This window comes from Balaenoptera borealis (assembly GCF_965194805.1).
Source record: "Balaenoptera borealis genome assembly, chromosome: 19".
Lineage (NCBI taxonomy): Eukaryota > Metazoa > Chordata > Mammalia > Artiodactyla > Balaenopteridae > Balaenoptera > Balaenoptera borealis.
In genome coordinates, this window is record NC_138878.1 from 56,199,721 (window position 1) to 56,219,000 (window position 19,280).

The 19,280-nt window shown below is 40.2% G+C and overlaps 1 protein-coding gene and 1 long non-coding RNA gene across 2 annotated transcripts in view; one reads left to right on the plus strand and one right to left on the minus strand.

Annotated features, from left to right (window-relative positions):
* The window catches only part of LOC309616332, a 28,399-nt gene extending 18,883 nt beyond the window's left edge, over positions 1 to 9,516 (minus strand). The window contains exon 1 of the long non-coding RNA XR_014237428.1: positions 7,642 to 9,516. This is a non-coding gene — a long non-coding RNA (uncharacterized lncRNA). The remainder of the gene's footprint in view (positions 1 to 7,641) is intronic.
* A 2,059-nt stretch (positions 9,517 to 11,575) lies between these two features.
* On the plus strand, positions 11,576 to 13,730 carry LOC309616517 (galectin-10-like; the record flags this gene model as incomplete). The annotated part of the gene is made up of 5 exons (XM_082367175.1): positions 11,576 to 11,596; positions 11,719 to 11,796; positions 12,124 to 12,142; positions 12,198 to 12,334; positions 13,075 to 13,730. 5 exons carry the CDS (start codon positions 11,576 to 11,578, stop codon positions 13,186 to 13,188), a joined length of 369 nt encoding a protein of 122 aa, XP_082223301.1. The 3' UTR covers positions 13,189 to 13,730.
* Positions 13,731 to 19,280: the final 5,550 nt, after the last annotated feature.

The window sequence follows — 19,280 nt, forward strand, 5'->3', positions numbered from 1 at the left end:
ATATTAAAAGCAGCAAGGGAAAAGCAACAAATAACATGCAAGGGAATCCCCATAAGTTTAATAGCTGATCTTTCAGCAGAAACTGTGCAAGCCAGAAGGGAGTGTGGCAGGACATATTTAAAGTGATGAAGAGGAAAAACCTACAACCAAGATTACTCTACCCAGCAAGGAGTCATTCAGATTCGACAGAGAAATTAAAACCTTTACAGACAAGCAAAAGTTAAGAGAATTCAGCACCACCAAACCACCTTTACAACAAATGCTAAAGGAACTTCTCTAGGCAGGAAACACAAGAGAAGGAAAAAACCTACAAAAACAAATCCAAAACAATTAATAAAATGGTAATAGGAACATACATATCGATAATTACCTTAAATGTAAATGGGTTAAAGGCTCCAACCAAAAGACATAGACTGGCTGAATGGATACAAAAACAAGACCCATATATATGCTGCCTACAAGAAACCCACTTTAGACCTAGGGACACATAACAGACTGAAAGTGAGGGGATGGAAAAAGATATTCCATCCAAATGGAAATCAAAAGAAAGCTGGAGTAGCAATTCTCATATCAGACAAAATAGACTTTAAAACAAAGACCATTACAAGAGACAAAGAAGGACACTACATAATGATCAAGGGATCAATCCAAGAAGAAGATATAACAATTGTAAATATTTATGCACCCAACATAGGAGCACCTCAATACATAAGGCAAATGCTAACAGCCATAAAAGGGGAAATTGACAGTAACACAACCATAGTAGGGGACTTTAACACCCCACTTTCACCAATGGACAGATTATCCAAAATGAAAATAAATAAGGAAACACAAACTTTAAATGGCACATTAAACAAGGTGGACTTAATTGATATTTATAGGACATTCCATCCAAAAACAACAGAATACACTTTCCTCTTGAGTGCTAATGGAACATTCTCCAGGATAGATCATATCTTGGGTCACAAATCAAGCCTTGGTAAATTTAAGAAAATTGAAATTGTATCAAGTATCTTTTCTGACTGCAACGCTATGAGACTACATAGCAGTTACAGGAAAAAAAACTGTAAAAAATACAAACAGGTGGAGGCTAAACAATACACTACTAAATAACCAAGAGATCACTGAAGAAATCAAAGAGGAAATCAAAAAATACCTAGAAACAAATGACAATGAAAACATGACAATCTAAAACCTATGGGATGCAGCAAAAGCAGTTCTAAGAGGGAAGTTTATAGCAATACAATCCTACCTCAAGAAACAAGAAAAATCTGAAACAACCTAACCTTACACCTAAAGCAATTAGAGAAGAAGAAGAACAACAAAACCCCCAAAGTTAGCAGAAAGAAAGAAATCATAAAGATCAGATCAGAAATAAATGAAAAAGAAATGAAGGAAACAGTAGCAAAGATCAGTAAAACTAAAAGCTGGTTCTTTGAGAAGATAAACAAAATTGATAAACCATTAGCCAGACTCATCAAGAGAAAAAGGGAGAAGACTCAATAGAATTAGAAATGAAAAAAGAGAAGTAACAACTGACACTGCAGAAATACAAAGGATCATGAGAGACCACCTCAAGCAACTCTGTGCCAATAAAATGGAAAACCTGGAAGAAATGGACAAATTCCTAGAAAAGTACAACCTTCCAAGACTGAACCAGGAAGAAATAGAATACATAAACAGACCAATCACAAGCACTGAAATTGAAACTATGATTAAAATTCTTCCAACAAACAAAAGCCCAGGACCAGACGGCTTGACAGGCAAATTCTATCAAACATTTAGAGAAGAGCTAACACCTATCCTTCTTAAACTCTTCCAAAATATAGCAGAGGGAGGAACACTCCCAAACTCATTCTACGAGGCCACAATCACCCTGATACCAAAACCAAAGATGTCACAAAAAGAGAAAACTACAGACCAATATCACTGATGAACACAGATGCAAAAATCCTCAACAAAATACTAGCAACTAGAATCCAACGGCACATTAAAAGAATCATACACCATGATCAAGTGGGGTTTATCCCAGGAATGCAAAGATTCTTCAATATATGCAAATCAATCAATGTGATACCCTGTATTAACAAACTGAAGGATAAAAACCATATGATAATCTGAATAGATGCAGAAAAAGCTTTTGACAAAATTCAACACCCATTTATGAGAAAAACTCTCCAGAATGTAGGTATAGAGGGAACTTAACATAATAAAGGCCAATATATGACAAACCCACAGCCAACATCGTTCTCAATGGTGAAAAACTTAAACCATTTCCTCTAAAATCAGGAACAAGAGAAGGATGCCCACTCTCACCACTATTATTCAACATAGCTTTGGATATTTTAGCCACAGCAATCAGAGAAGAAAAGGAATCCAAATCAGAAAATAAGAAGTTAAGCTGTTACTGTTTGCAGATGACATGATACTATACATTGAGAATCCTAAAGATGCTACCAGAAAACTACTGGAGCTAAGCAATGAATTTGGTAAAGTAGCAGGATACAAAATTAATGCACAGAAATCTCTTGCATTCCTATACACTAATGATAAAAAATCTGAAAGAGAAATTAAGGAAACACTCCCATTTACCATTGCAACAAAAAGAGTAAAATACTTAGGCATAAACCTACCTATGGAGACAAAACACCTATATGCATAAAACTGTAAGACACTGATGAAAGAAATTAAAGATTATACAGATGGAGAGATATACCATGTTCTTGGATTGGAAGAATCAACATTGTGAAAATGACTATACTCCCCAAAGCAATCTACAGATTCTTTGCAATCCCTATCAAACTGCAAATGGCATTTTTCACAGAACTCAAACAAAAAATTGCACAATTTGTATGGAAACAAAAAAGACCCCAAATAGCCAAAACAATCTTCAGAAAGAAAAACGGAGCTGGAGGACTCAGGCTCCCTGATTTCAGACTATACTACAAAGCTACAGTAATCAAGACAGTTTGGTACTGGCACAAAAACAGAAATATAGATCAATGGAACAAGATAGAAAGCCCAGAGATAAACCCACACACGTATCTTTTTTTTTTAACATTTTTATTGGAGTATAATTGCTTTACAATGTTGTGTTAGTTTCTACTGTATAACAAAGTGAATCAGCTATACATATACATATATCCCCATATGTCCTCCCTCTTGCGTCTCCCTCCCACCCTCCGTATCCCACCCCTCTAGGTGGACACAAAGCAGCAAGCTGATCTCCCTGTGCTATGCGGCTGCTTCCCACTAGCTATCTGTTTTACATTTGGTAGTGTGTATATGTCCATGCCACTCTCTCACTTCATCCCAGCTTACCCTTCCCCCTCTCCGTGTCCTCAAGTCCATTCTCTATGTCTGCGTCTTTATTCCTGTCCTGCACCTAGGTTCTTCAGAACCTTTTTTTTTTTTAAGATTCTATATATATGGGTCACTTTATCTTTGATAAAGGAGGCAAGAATACACAATGGAGAAAAGACAGCCCCTTCAATAAGTGGTGCTAGGAAAACTGGACAGCTACATGTAAAAGAATGAAATTAGAACACTTCCTAACACCATAGAAAAAAATAAACTCAAAATGGATTAAAGAGCTAAACGTAAGGCCAGACACTATAAAACTCTTAGAGGAAAACATACGAGGAACACTCTATGACAAAAATCACAGCAAGATCCTTTTTGACCCACCTCCTAGAGAAATGGAAATAAAAACAAAAATAAACAAATGGGACCTAATGAAACTTAAAAGCTTTTGCACAGCAAAGGAAACCATAAACAAGACGAAAAGACAACCCTCAGAATGGGAGAAAATATTTGCAAACAAAGCAACTGACAAAGGATTAATCTCCAAAATATACAAGCAGCTCATGCAGCTCAATATCAAAAAAACAAACAACCCAATCCAAAAATGGGCAGAAGACCTAAATAGACATTTCTCCAAAGAAGATACACAGATTGTCAACAAACACATGAAAGAATGCTCAACATCATTAATCATTAGAGAAATGCAAATCAAAACTACAATGAGATGTCACCTCACACCAGTTAGAATGGCCATCATCAAAAAATCTACAAACAATAAATGCTGGAGAGGGTGTGGAGAAAAGGGAACCCTCTTGCACTGTTGGTGGGAATGTAAATTGATACAGCCACTATGGAGAACAATATGGACGTTCCTTAAAAAACTAAAAATAGAGCTACCATACGACCCAGCAATCCCACTGCTGGGCATATATCCTGAGAAAACCATAATTGAAAAAGAGTCATGTACCAAAATGTTCATCGCAGTTCTATTTACAATAGCCAGGACATGGAAGCAACTGAGGTGTCCATCAACAGATGAATGGATAAAGAAGATGTGGCACATATATACAATGGAATATTACTCAGCCATAAAAAGGAACGAAACAGTTATTTGTAGTGAGGTGGATGGACCTAGAGTCTGTCATACAGAGTGAAGTAAGTCAGAAAGAGAAAAACAAATACCGTATGCTAACATATATATATGGAATCTGAAAAAAGAAAAAAAAAGGTCATGAAGAACCTAGGGGCAGGACAGGGATTAAAGACGCAGACGTAGAGAATGGAGTTGAGGTTATGGGGAGTGGGATGGGTAAGCTGGGACGAAGTGAGAGAGTAGCATTGACATATATACACTACCAAATGTAAAATAGATAGCTAGTGGGAAGCAGTTGCATTGCACAGGGAGATCAGCTCGGTGCTTTGTGACCACCGAGAGGGGTGGGATAGGGAGGGTGGGAGGGAGACACAAGAGGGAGGGTAATGGGGATAAATGTATACATATAGCTGATTCACTTTGTTATACAGCAGAAACTAACACAACATCGTAAAGCAATTATACTCCAATGAAGATGCTAAAAAAAATTTAACATCTACTTAAATTCTACAAAAAAAAAAAAATCTGGTATGTTCTGGTATAATGTTATCCGTCATAATTCTAGTTAAAATGTTGTATGTCACAACAGTAACCAGGTTTCTTTGTCAATTGCATTGTAATCAGATCTTTAACCATGCCTTTTAAAGTTTTTTGTCATTTATAGGCAATTATTTTTGTACTCTGACATTTTTGTGAAACAGTGCTTCATCTTGAAGAATATTCATAGGACTTTTTGACAAGCACAAGTTTCTGATAAGTTTCAGATCACAATTTTGAAGTAGTTAAGAAATTAGAGAATTCTAACAAATCACGATGTCTTCATAAAACTGTTAAGAAAAAAGTTAATTACATAGGACTGAGGGAAGTGGTGAGTATGGTTATAATTTTTATGGGTTTTGTCTTAAATATTACTGGTTGTTAATCTGTTTTCCAGATACAAGGAAACCTTATCCCTCAAGCTAATTATGATTTATAGCAACTTGGTAAACTATACCCTGTAGGCAGAATTGGAACATTCATCTTTTCTCTCTGCTGATCCCTCCTGAATTGGAAGCCCTTAGGTTCCCAGCAGTCTTCTCAGGTGAATAAGGAAGGTCACCTCCTGACAGGTGCAGAAATCTCAAGATATCCTGATGTCCCTGAGAATAGAAGAATTCACCCAAATCTTTAGATAGTACAGGTGGAATCTGTGGCAAGCCCTTGGCATGGCTTTCCTGGCCTTGAGAGTCTTTTTAAGAGCTCACTCAGAGATTCCTTATAAAAAGTTAAAGCCTGGCTAATTTAAAAGAGCCTATGTCATCAATTACACATATATAAAAATCAGGCCAATTGTATTGAAACCAGACTTACTTTACACACAAATTAGGCTTAATTTTGCTATATTTGATAGAAATGAGGATAATTTTAGAGAGAAAAAGATTGTTTCAGTGGATATTAAATTTTGATTTGGTTAATTGCGGTCTGTATTAACTGTCTAAGACTCACATCCCAGATAGCTCCTTCTTGTTATGTTACATTATTGTAAAGTTTAATTGAATTCTTAAAGGACACTTTAAATTTACTTCTGAAGCTGATCACAGCAATCTGTCTTTGGATGAAGATCGGATACCCTGTGACCTGTAACCATGAGACTGTGCATACTGGAAAAGGCATCATTTAAAGGACCGTCTCCAATCAAGACAAAAGGACCTACATCAAGCACTCTTAACTAGCACATGTGCATCAGAATTGAAGGGAATTGACTCTTGAATTCATATTACCCAAGAAAGAAGGGCCTCTGCATTGGGCTCGTCTATGGAAAGAGCTGCTGACCCCAACTGATACCCATACCAGGACGAGAAGTAGACTACAGCAGTGGTCGGCAGCTGACCCAAGAATCTGGACCCAGCCTGTGAGAGCCAGTCTACTAATTTAATTGAACTGTTTACCAAATGTTTGTCTCCTTATAACATTGAAAGTTACTGTTTTACCTCTAACCATACTGTTGCTCCCAATGTTTAAGATGGAAAGAAAATTCTCTAGTGAAGTTGTCACAGACTGTAACTACTCATGGCATGTAATCACTGCTTGCTTTAAGTCTACTGTTAAAAACACATGTATAGGGCTTCCCTGGTGGCGCAGTGGTTGAGAATCTGCCTGCTAATGCAGGAGACACGGGTTCGAGCCCTGGTCTGGGAAGATCCCACATGCCGCGGAGCAACTAGGCCCGTGAGCCACAACTGCTGAGCCTGCGCGTCTGGAGCCTGTGCTCCGCAACAAGAGAGGCCACGACAGTGAGAGACCCGCGCACCGCAATGAAGAGTGGCCCCCACTTGCCACAACTAGAGAAAGCCCTTGCACATAAATGAAGACCCAACACAGCCATAAATAAATAAATTTAAAAAACAAAAAACAAAAAAAACCCCACATGTATAATGTTTCTGTGACAACTCTGTATATTTATAAAAGGTATAGCCTATGAAATGTTTTCCCATTAGAATATCTCTGAGCTTGTTCACTATGTCTGATTAGTTTTCCCCAGATGTGGATAACTAGGCAAATATACACACACACACACACACACACACACACACACACACACACACACACACACACACACACACACACACACCAGAGCAGCCTGTTTGGGGCCTATTGAACATTCATTGTACATCTGCTTTGGCCATTGAACATGAGAATGCATTTAAAAGTCAAAATGGAGTGACTGTGGTTCAGGCATCCAAGGTGGAGCTGGTTGGCCATTGTGGATGTGATTTTAGACACATTCCTATTTTGCTGAGAACTTGAATTTCCTTAACTGTGTCAGACTCAGGATGACACCAGTTGTTCTCAGAGCAGTGTCTGCTGCCAGCTGCAACCTTAATGGTGTCAAGGTCTCCTCTTATAGCTATTAATTTTTTTCTTACTTTGGGAATAGTAGCAAACAAGAAGGCTCAAGACATAACCTTCCAGCAGAAGGCACTAGAGTCTTTAGTCAGAACAGTAGTACATAGTACAATTACTTTAAATTAGATTTTAGCAGAAAAAGGAGACATATTTGTAGTGGCCAGTAGTTCCTATTATGTATATATTAATACCACATCTGAAGTTAAAATCTACTTAGATAAAATTAGGCAGCTGGCTGCCTGACTATAACAGAAGTGCCCGGTTCAGAATGGTTTTCAGGCTTATCTTCCTGAATTCCTCAAGGAATGAGATCTATTTCTTAGGCTTGTTAAAGTTCCATTTGTCAGTCCCTCTCCTACTTCTTTTTTTTTTTTAATTTATTTATGTTATTATTATCATTATTTTTAAGCTGGTGGTTTTAAAATTTATTTATTTATTTATTTTTGGCTGTGTTGGGTCTTCGTTTCTGTGCGAGGGCTTTCTCTAGTTGTGGCAAGCCGGGGGCCACTCTTCGTCACGGTGCGTGGGCCTCTCACTATCGCGGCCTCTCTTGTTGGCGGAGCACAGGCTCCAGACGCGCAGGCTCAGTAGTTGTGGCTCACGGGCTCAGTTGCTCCGTGGCATGTGGGATTTTCCCAGACCAGGGCTTGAACCTGTGTCCCCTGCATTAGCAGGCAGATTCTCAACCACTGCGCCACCAGGGAAGCCCCTCTCCTACTTCTAATTGTGTCTGTTGCACTAAAAGGTTGGCCAAGAGAATAAGGTCTTAATCATGCTAGAGTCAGATCCAAGACTTGGAACTTGGGAATATTTCCAGCTCATTGTCCATTCGCCAAATTGCCATAGGATTATGCAGTTTTAGCAGGAAGTAGCTCAGAGCCGTCATTGACCCATTCCCTCAGAGATTTGGGAGAGGAGTGGGGATTGAAACTGAGTCCCCCTGAAACCTAGTTTCCCTGTCGAGTTTATGATTAACCTCCCTACTGAAAACATTATTCCCTTTCTTGTCCCACACCTGTTCCTCTCAGGGTTGAGGATTATGAAAGAAAAGGTGGTGGTGGGGGGTTTGAAATCAAGAAGGATCCTGCAGGGCCCTCCCAGGTACAAAAGCCCCTCCATGTTCCCTGTTTCTTGTTACAGAAAAAGGCTTTAATCTCCTAGGCCTTCTCTGAGTTCCAAAGAGCAGACTCAAGCAGTTGCTAATTGGGGAAGTGAGGGAATGCAGACACAAAGGAGGAGCAGTTGAGCAAGAAAAGTAATGATGGCTTAAACAACAGTTCAGAAATAAAACAGAGTCCTAGTTCCTCATCAAGTGATATATGTAACAATCTGATGCATATCTTTGAGTTGTTCTGCAGGAAGTAAGACCCCCACCCAGGTGGAGGATGGTGACTCCATGGACCACAAGAAAGTAGATCCCAGACTGGTTGGAACCAGAAGGTTGATGATTAAGATTCCAGAAACATCACCCTGTTACCTCACTACCAACAATCAGAAAAAAATCATGCACCCTGCACCCTCACCGCAAATACTGCCTTTTAAAACCCTTCCCTGGAAGCCATCGGGGAGTTCATGCCTTTTGAGCATGAGCTGCCCATTCTCCTTGCTTGGCACCTGCAGTAAACTCTATACTTCATCACAACCCAGTATCAGTAAGTTGGCTTTGCTGCAAGGCAGGCAAGTGGACCCAAGTTTGGTTGTGTAACACCAGTATCACCAATTCTTTGCCATTGTGCAAATTAGAAGAATGTGCACCTTTTAAGTGGATTCTGCCTGTGGGGTAAAGACTTGGTAAGAGGCATGTAGGCTGGATTTTAGATCCACTCACCTCCTCACTCCATCACCTCTATTCCTGCATTTCCTCTGCTACTGCTTCTTTCCTGGGCATTTCTCTCACTGAAGTTCCTGCTGTATCACAGACACAACCTGCTCAAGGACAGGTCCATAGGCATAGTTTGATTGAGTCTATTTCTGACACACACACACCCCCCCCCACCCCTGGGAAACTTTGAGGCTTAGAAACAAGAACAAAGCCAGAGGGTGGGGCTGCCAGGAGTCTTATATTCTGTAACTCCAAGAGATTCACACATGCAACTAGACACAGTTTGGAAGACCTGCCCTGAGGAAGACACAACAATGTCAGAGGAAAACGTGGGAAATTGTGTAAGATGAAAATATGTGCGTTTCTATTTGGAACGTTTTACTGAGAGTTGTGTGTGGAAGAGAGAGACCCTGGGGATATATTATATGGAATCCTTGTGGGGAATCGTGTTGAGCCTGGACCAATGTCAGCATTTGACAGTATCTGACTGAGAGTGAATTCTATTGAGACACTGTGACCTTGTGTGGGAGGTGGACCACTGACTGGGATAAGGGAGTGTGTGCATGAGTGCAAGGAGGTGAGGCTGTACATTTGTCTTCATGGCTCTGTGTGTGTGAGTAGAGCACACCTATGCATGTACAGTGAGTAGGAGTGTGCATAAGTTCCTTAGGGATTTAAATGAGCATTATGAGGAGGGGAGAGAAAACTTAGAAACAGTGTTTTCCTTGGGATCGGAATTAAGGCAGTAATGTACATACAAGTATTTAGCACTCACATAGAACACACATATAAAACTTTGTGACAGGGATTGTTTCAAATGCTTTGTTATGTGAATTTATTTTATCTCGTACCAAAGAAACATCACAGAGACTTTTATATTGTTGAGCTGACAGCACAGAGATGTTAGGCAATAACATGATCAAGGTCACACGGCCACGGGGCTTGGAGATGAGGGCCACACAGGTGGCGTCCACAGCCTGTGGTACTAATGCTCATGCTGTGTTGCCTCCCTCACAGTTTTAAGGAACATATAATCAAATATCTCACTTTCCTGAAAATCTCTCACTTAGTTGCCTTCCAGGGGTTAAGCTGAGGGTTTCTCAGTCAAAACTGAATGTTGGTGTAAGAAGTAAGGACAATTTCATATTTTTAAAGCCCACATCTCCCCCTCTATGCAATATAGCAATGGAACACTGGCCATCACGGCTTCTAGGAGTCATGTCAAGAGCAGAACAGCAGTCACTTTCTAGAGAAGCTCAAATCATTTGTCTGTTAAAAAGTTTGTAGGACCAGTTGGGGAGCAAGGCTGTATCCAAAATTTGGTCAACTTGGGTTTGAAATAAAATTGTTAGGCTTCGGGAAGAATGGTGTAGGCATTCTTGTCCTTAGCCAGTCTACTAAGTAAGTACAGCTAAGAATCCTGGTGTTATATATGTTAGACAAACATGAGACTCTTACCCCTTGTAATACATTATATATTTTGCTTATGTATTATACTTTTAAAATTACTGCATGTCTTTTCCAACTGGAATGTAAGCTCCGTGGAGTAGGAGTTTTGTCTCTTTTTTCCACTTATTACTCAATAAGCAATTGTCCAATGAATGGATAGATGGACGAATAGATAGATAGAAGGATCCTTCTGATTGCTTTACTAACAACCCTCTGATTTGGGATTATGTTCATCAAATATTTTATATATAAGAAGTTTGGGTTTAGCAGAGGTTAAATTTCTGTAACAAGGTCCCACAATGGCAGAGACGGGACTCTTATCTGGGTGGTGTGTTCCTCCAAATCTAGGGTGAATAGGAAAATTGCCAGTAAAGATTCTGGAATAGATTTCATGTCAGAGAAAAAGTCAGCTGCATGGGATGGGCACCAACTTTATGAAGCAGGATAGCCAGGGAGCTCTTTGTTATAATTGTGTCATTGTGGCTTATCGTAGATTTGTACATTGACTCTGACACCTAGAACTGTGATTAGATAAGGCATATCAGCATCTCCAGTACTATGAGAAGCTGCTTCTTGTTATCACGGTGGACTTTGGGTAGTGCAGACTGAACACACTTTTGGAGTCACGAATTCCAAAAGAATAGGGGGCAGGGCGCTACAGACTGAGAGAAAGGGTCAGGGATGACCCACCTCCTAACAGCATTTATAGGGCACCTTCTCCAGACAGATTCGCAGATAATCGGTTTCAACAGGGAAGAAAGTCTCAACTGGAGACTGTGGAATCCTTGGTGTGAAGGATGGGAAGAAGGAATCTGATCACCTCTTCTTCTTGTGCCAGGTCACCTGGGCACAAATCATTGAATGAATATTGGTAGAGGATGGGAAAGAGAATGTGTATGTGTATCATGAGAATGATTGGATTTGTACAATTGTATGTCTTTTTGCCTATTTTTTCCTCTGGATTTGGAAGTGTTTGTATGTAATATGTGTATCATTGCCTCTAAGCGCATGTCTGGACTCAGATGAATGTCTCCTTGTTGGAGGTGTGCTAATGTCTCTGAGCTGCAAGAGAAAACCATGTTATATGTCCTGATTCTGCCTGGGCAACAGTGTGGGAGAGAAAACACTGGCCTTTCACTCACTGATGCATCCATCTCTTCCATAGCCGAACCCCTACCGACAGTCTGTTTCCCTGAGTGTGGGTTGCATGGTGAAGGTGAAGGCAGATCTTGTTTCTCTGTGGGTGAGTAGATCCCGGTTTATGTGTGATGGCGGGTGAAGCACAAGGGAAGAGCGTTAGTTTTTCGCAGGTATTGGGGACACTCACTGGAAACAGTTCAAGATTCTTTAATCACCAGAATGCACTGAGGTGACTTATGCAAAAGTGTGAGATTACACTGCAGGCGGGATTTCCTTTGTGTGTGTTTGTGTGATGTCAAAGTGAGAAAGGTAGATGTTTCTGACATGGAGGTGGGAGTGGGAGGGAGAGAAGGGCTGTATTTGTCCCTGAGGAGGTTCTGTTTTCTGTAGTAAAGGCCTGACTGAGGGGGCCATCTTCTTGTCCCTGCAGAGGGAACCCAGAATTTGTGGTGAATTTCTACGTGTGTCCTGAGGAAGGTGGCGACATCGCATTCCATTTCTGAGTCTACACGAACACCGTGGTGGTGATGAACAGCTTCCAGGAAGGGGGATGGAGGGAGGAAGAGAAAGCATCTTCTGACCCCTTTGTGCCAGGGCAGCCGTTTGAGCTTCGATTTTTGGTGCTGGAAAATGAATACCAGGTGTGTGGGCGCTAAGGGGTGAGGGGCGTGGAGCACCGTGGCGGCGGTGGGGCTGCTGTGGAGAAACACACAGAGTCCAACTCTGATCTGATCTCAACAGACCAATTTGATTCCGTGTCCTACCACGTCCTTTCCTCCTCATAGGGCTCAACCACAAAAGCTTACCTCCCAGTCTGATGCCTGTCTTGTCTTCTCAACTAAAATGGGCCAGGTTTGTAGTTGCGGCTCAAACATCAAATCTCTCAATCCCTATTGGCCACCATATCTCATCGAAGACACTCATGTCACAGGCCAATTCTCCCCCAGTCCTCCATGCTTCAGGGCCAAGAACATATCTCCTATGCATGGCAGAAGTCCCATCCCGGAGGAAAATCACTGAACACAACTTTTGAAAATCATTGAACACACTTTTTGAGCACTACCATGTTCGCTGTGCAAGCAGAGATTCAGAGTTGAATCCCATATGTCTCTTGCTCTCATGGACAATCAGGAATGTGGAGGGAGAAGTGCAGGCCCACTGTCATCAAGGTAAAGCAGGGATGGGGAGCTCTGGAGGCAAGGAAGTGGACACTGGGGGATGATTCCCTACAGCAGTGTCATGGCAGGATTTCCTGGAGAAGGAGATATTTGAACTGCTTTGCTTTTACGGAGTAAAGAATTTTTACAGGCAATGAAAAGAGGAAAGGGAAGGAGGAGGCCTAATTGTTCTGAACTCACAAGCAGTATATCTCTTACCTTAGGTGTTTGTGAATAACAAGTCCACCTACGTCTTTGCCCACCGCCTGCCCTCACAGTCGGTGAAAATGCTGGAGGTGAAGGGAGATATTGTGCTTACTTCAGTGGAACTATGTTGAGGTGCAGAAGATCTTGCAATGAAAATATCCACCCCGTTACACTCTTTTATAATGCTTAGGATCAGAGCAACTCCCAGAAGATGCCAGGATATCCCCCTGTTGCCACACTTATGCTAATGATAATAAAATCTTCCTAGTATGAACCAGGACTTGGTTCTTGCTCATAGGGAAGACATCAAGGGCAGATTTGGCACAAAGGGAAAGTTGTCCCAGGTATGGAATGAGGAGTGTGGTTTGGGAAGGGCCCAGGTGGCCAAAATCTTAAGTGCTGTCCCTGAAATAGAGACAGAGTGAGAGTGTCTCAGGATGTTATGAAGAAGATGGACGGGTTTGGGGACGTGTAAGGAAGGGATACAACTTTGTATGTGAGCTTCTTTTCACTTGTTTATTCACCCACAAATAATTATTGGACCCATGTATTAGTCAGGGTTCTCTAGAGAAACAAAACCAATAGGGTGTGAGTGTATGTGTTTATACATGTGAGTACACACACATAATAATTATATATATAAAGAGATTTTTTATAAGGAATTGGTTTACATGATTATGGAGGCTGACAAGACCCAAGATCTTCAGGGTGAGTCAGAAAGCTGAAGAACCAGAAGAGTCAATGATGTAGTTCCAGGGAATTCCCTGGCGGTCCAATGGTTAGGAATCCTCGCTTTCACTGCCGAGGGCGTGGGTTCAATCACCTGGTCCCGCAAGCCGCTCGGTGCTGCCAAAAATAAATAAATAATGTAGTTCCAGTCTGAAGTCATGAGGCCCAGGAAGAGGCAATGTTTCAGTTCCATTCTGAAGGCAGGAAAAATCCTCCCTGATTTTTGCCTAGCTGATCTAGGCAAGGTCAGCTTTTTTGTTCTCTTCAGGTCTTCAGGTGACTGGATGAAGTCCACCCACATTAGGGAGGGCAATCTGCCTTACTCAAGCCACCAGTTCAAATGTTAATCTCATCCAGAAACATTCTCACAGACGCACTGAGAATAATATGTAACCAGAGTACCTTGGCACCCCATGGCCCAGTCAAGTTGACACTTAAATTTAACCATTACTGCCTCTTACACTAATATACCTTTATACACACCAGATATTCCAGTATGAAGCCTGTGTGATGCTGAGAGGACCAGAGAATGATGTTATTGGCAAAGGGAACTTGATACTGATGAGTCAAGGATGAAGTCATCCCAGAGGGATGTTTGAACTCAGGAGCTGAATGTCAGACGTTCAGGCAGACATGACTTAAACCCTGGTGCATGGCTTTCCTGGTTTCTGTCTCCTCTCACTTAGGAAGACCTAGAAGCTTTCCGGGGTTATGAAGTGTGACCTAGGAAGCTGGGCCCACATCCTTCCAGACCCCTCCAGACTGAGGTCCTCTGGAGACAGATAAACCACAATCTCTGGATCTGATGAATCCCTAAGTTTCTGGGGACCTTGCATTCCCACAATTTCCCAGACACTCCATACATAAAGGAAACCTGGTTGCTTTTGTCATCTTCAGGCCCTCTGAGCATTCTTCCCTATTTCTGTACCTTGGGAATAAACCATCTGTAAAGGAAATTAAGAAACCAATTCTTTGAGAATAGCATAAAAAAGAATACAATCCTTAGGCATAAATCTAACCAAGGAGGTGCAAGACTTCTACATTGAAAATGACAAAACACCCTTGAAAGAAATTACAGACGACCGACCTCAATAAACGAAAAGACATTCCATCTTCATGGAGTGGAAGACTTAATGTTGTTAATGTTATTAATAATTATAAATATTGTTAAGGTAGCAATACTTTCCAATGCAATTTGAAGATTCAGTGCAATCCCTATCAAAATGCCAATGGCCTTTTTTTTTTTTTCAGAAATGGAAAAGCTGATCCTAAAATTCATATGGAAGTGAAAGGCAAACCAAAGGGCCAAAATAATCTGAAGAAAGAACAAAATAAAAGATTCAAACAACTCAATTTCAAAACTTACTACAAAGTTACGCTAAGGGCTCTAAGGAAGAAGAACAGATGGGTAATATACGCAGAGAGATGGAAATTCTAAGAAAGAATAAAAAAGAAATGCTAGAGACTAAAAAAACTTACATAAATGAAGAATGCATTTGATGAGCCCATTAGTAGATTAGATATAGCTAAGAAGGAATCCCTGAGCTAGAGGATATGTCAACAGGAACTTCCAAAACTGAAAAACAAAGAGAAAAAGGACTGAAAGAAAGAAAAAACCCAGGACAGAATATCCAAACACTGTGGGACAACTGCAAAAGGTGTAATATATGCTTAATGGGAATACCAGAAGGAGAAGAGAGAAAGGAACAGAAGAAATATTTGAAGTAATAGCGGCTGAGAATTTCCCCAAATTCATGTGAAACACCGAACTACAGATCCAGGAAGCTCAGAGAACACCTAGTGGGATAAATTCCTCCCCCAAACACCCCCAGAACAATAAAACAGAAGTCCTATGTCTAGGCACATCATTTTCATACTACAGAGAATCAAAGATAAAAAATTCTGAAAGAAACCATAGGAAAAAAAACAGCTATAGAGGAGCAAAAATAATTACATCCAACTTCTCCTTAGAAACCATGCAAGCAAGAGGCAAGTGGAGTGAAATATTTAGTGTTGAGAGAAAATTGGTGCAACCACTATGGAAAGCAGTATGGAGTTTTCTCAAAAAAATGAAAATAGAAGTACCATAGGATCCAACAATTCCACTTCTGGGTATTTATTCAAAGGAAATGAAAAGTGTAACTGGAAAAGATACGTAGCAGTCCCCCTTAGCAACAGGGGTTATGTTCCAAGATCCCCAGTGGATGCCTGAAACCCTGGATAGTACCAAATCCTATATATAGAGTTGACCCTTGAGCAACTTGGGTGGGGGGCAGGAGGGGTTAGAGGACTGATCCCTTGTGCAGTCAAAAATCTGAGTGTCAAAATGGATTAAAGATCTAAATGTAAGGCCAGACACTATAAAACTCTGAGAGGAAAACATAGGCAGAACACTCTATGACGTACATCACAGCAAGATCCTTTTTGACCCACCTCCTAGAGAAATGGAAATAAAAACAAAAATAAACAAGTGGGGCCTAATGAGACTTAAAAGCTTTTGCACGGCAAAGGAAACCATAAACAAGACAAAAAACAACCCTCAGAATGGGAGAAAATATTTGCAAACAAAGCAACTGACAAAGGATTAATCTCCAAAATATACAAGCAGCTCATGCAGCTCAATATCAAAAAACCCAATCCAAAAATGGGCAGAAGACCTAAATAGACATTTCTCAAAGGAGATATACAGATTGCCAACAAACACATGAAAAGACGCTCAACATCACTAATCATTAGAGAAATGCAAATCCAAACTACAATGAGGTATCACCTCACACCGGTCAGAATGGCCATCATCAAAAAATCTACAAACAATAAATGCTGGAGAGGGTGTGGAGAAAAGGGAACCCTCTTGCACTGTTGGTGGGAATGTAAATTGATACAGCCACTATGGAGAACAGTACGGAGGTTCCTTAAAAAACTGAAAATAGAACTACCATACAACCCAGCAATCCCACTACTGGGCGTATACCCTGAGAAAACCATAATTCAAAAAGAGGCATATACCACAATGTTCATTGCAGCACTACTTCCAATAGCCAGGACAGGGAAGCAACCTAAGTGTCCATCGACAGATGAATGGATAAAGAAGATGTGGCACATATATACAATGGAATATTACTCAACCATAAAAAGAAACAAAATTGAGTTATTTGTAGTGAGGTGGATGGACCTAGAGTCTGTCATACAGAGTGAAGTAAGAAGGAGAAAAACAAATACCGTATGCTAACACATACATATGGAATCTAAAAAAAAAAGTGGTTCTGATGAACCTAGGGGCAGGATAGGAATAAAGACACAGACGTAGAGAATGGACTTGAGGACACGGGGAGTGGGAAGGGTAAGCTGGGACGAAGTGAGAGTAGCATTGACATATATACACTACCAAATGTAAAATAGATAGCTAGTGGGAAGCAGCTGCATGGCACAGGGAGATCAGCTCAGTGCTTTGTCACCACCTAGAGGGGTGGGATAAGGAGGGTGGGAGGGAGACGCAAGAGGCAGGAGATAAATGGGGATATACGTATGCATATAGCTGATTCACTTTGTTATACAGCAGAAACTAACACAACACTGTAAAGCAATTATACTCCAATAAAGGTGTTAAAAAAAAAAAAACATCAGTAATAAAAGTAAAAAAAAAATCTGAGTGTAACTTTACAGTGCGCACTCTGTACCCGTGGTTCTGTGTCCACAGTTCCCCATCCTCAGATTCAACCAGCTGAGGATTATGTAGCACTGTTGTATGTATTTATTGAAAAAAATCCACACATAAGTGGACCCACGCAGTTCAAACCTGTGTTGTTGAAGGGTCAGCAGTACCATTTTTTCCCTGTATAGTTGTCCCTCAGTATCTGAGGGTTCCACATTCATGGGTTCAACCAACCATGGATCAAAAATATTTGAAAAAAAATTTTTCAGAAAGTTCCAAAAAGCAAAACTTGAATTTGCTGCATGCTGGCAGTTATTTACATGGCATTTACAACGATTTGCATAGCATTTACATTGTCTATGGGAGGATTACATAGGTTTTATGCCAATACTACACCGTTTTATGTAAGGAACTTGAACACCCATGGATTTTGGTATCCATGGGGTCCCTGGCACCAGTCCTTCCCACCCCCCCGCCCTGACTTGGGTACCGAGAGACAACTGCACCCCATAAATGGATACTCCACACAGCTATGCAAGTAGCATACGTTGAAGCAGCAGGCAAAATTTGTCTAAGGCACTCGCTGTTTATCAATTACTTCCCTCTGCCCCCACCCTACAGCAAAAATACTGCCACTCCTTATATGTCCCATAAAGAGGAGTGTGATATTTTGTGACTATGAAAAAGAATATATATATATAAAACTGAATCACTTTGCTGTACACCCGAAACTAACACATAATATATAATATCAGATAAAATAAGACTTCAGAGCAAAGATTATAAGAGACAAAGAAGTTCATTTCGTAATGATAGGGGGTTAATTAACCAAAATGACTTGATTAATAATCCTAAACATTTTTTTAAATCAAAAAACAGAGCTTCACACTACATGAAACATTCCAGGGGCTGGGATGGGGGGAGTGAGAGGTAACTGCTTCATGTGTATGGGGTGATGAAAATGCTTCAGAAGTAGACAAAAGAAGGTTGTACAACATTGTAAACAGGCTAAATGCCACAAGGTTGTTCATTTTAAAATGGTTCATCTTAATGTGATGTGAATTTCACCTAAATAAAAATAATTTTAACACAAAAAGCAAAATCTGATAGAACTGCAAAGAGAAATAGAGAAATCTACATTATAGTCAGAAATTTCAATTCCCCTCAATAATTGATAAAAACAAGCAGGCAGAAAATCAGCAAGGATATAGTAGACTTAAACATCACTATCAGTCAAATTCAACTGATTCACATTTATAGAGCACTCCATCTAACGATAGCAGAATATACATTTTTCTCAACCACACACAGAACATTTACCAAGATAGACTATATCCCTGACCATAAACAAGTCCCAATAAATTCAAAAGAATTCAAATCATACAAATATATTCCCAGACCACAACTAAATCTGACTGTGTCAATATTATACCATCTTAAGTACTGTAGGTTTTATAAAGTCTTGGCAACCAGTTAAGCCAAGACTTCCTCCTACCTTGTTTTTTCTTACTGAAGTCATTGCCTTTTAATTTAGAATTATCAGCCACCTCCACACTATGGTAATTCACACTCCTCTTTTTTTTTTTTTAATTGAAGTATAGTTGATTTACAATGTTGTATTAGTTTCAGGTGTACAGCAAAGTGATTTGGTTATACATATATATGTATATATCTATAGTCTTTAAAAAAATTCTTTTCCATTATTGTTTATTACAAGATATTGAATATAGTTCCCTGTGCTATACAGTAAATCCTTGTTCTTTATTTTGTATGTTGTAGTGTGCATCTGTTAATCCCATACACCCAATTTAGCCCTCTTCCACTTCCCCTTTGGTAACCATA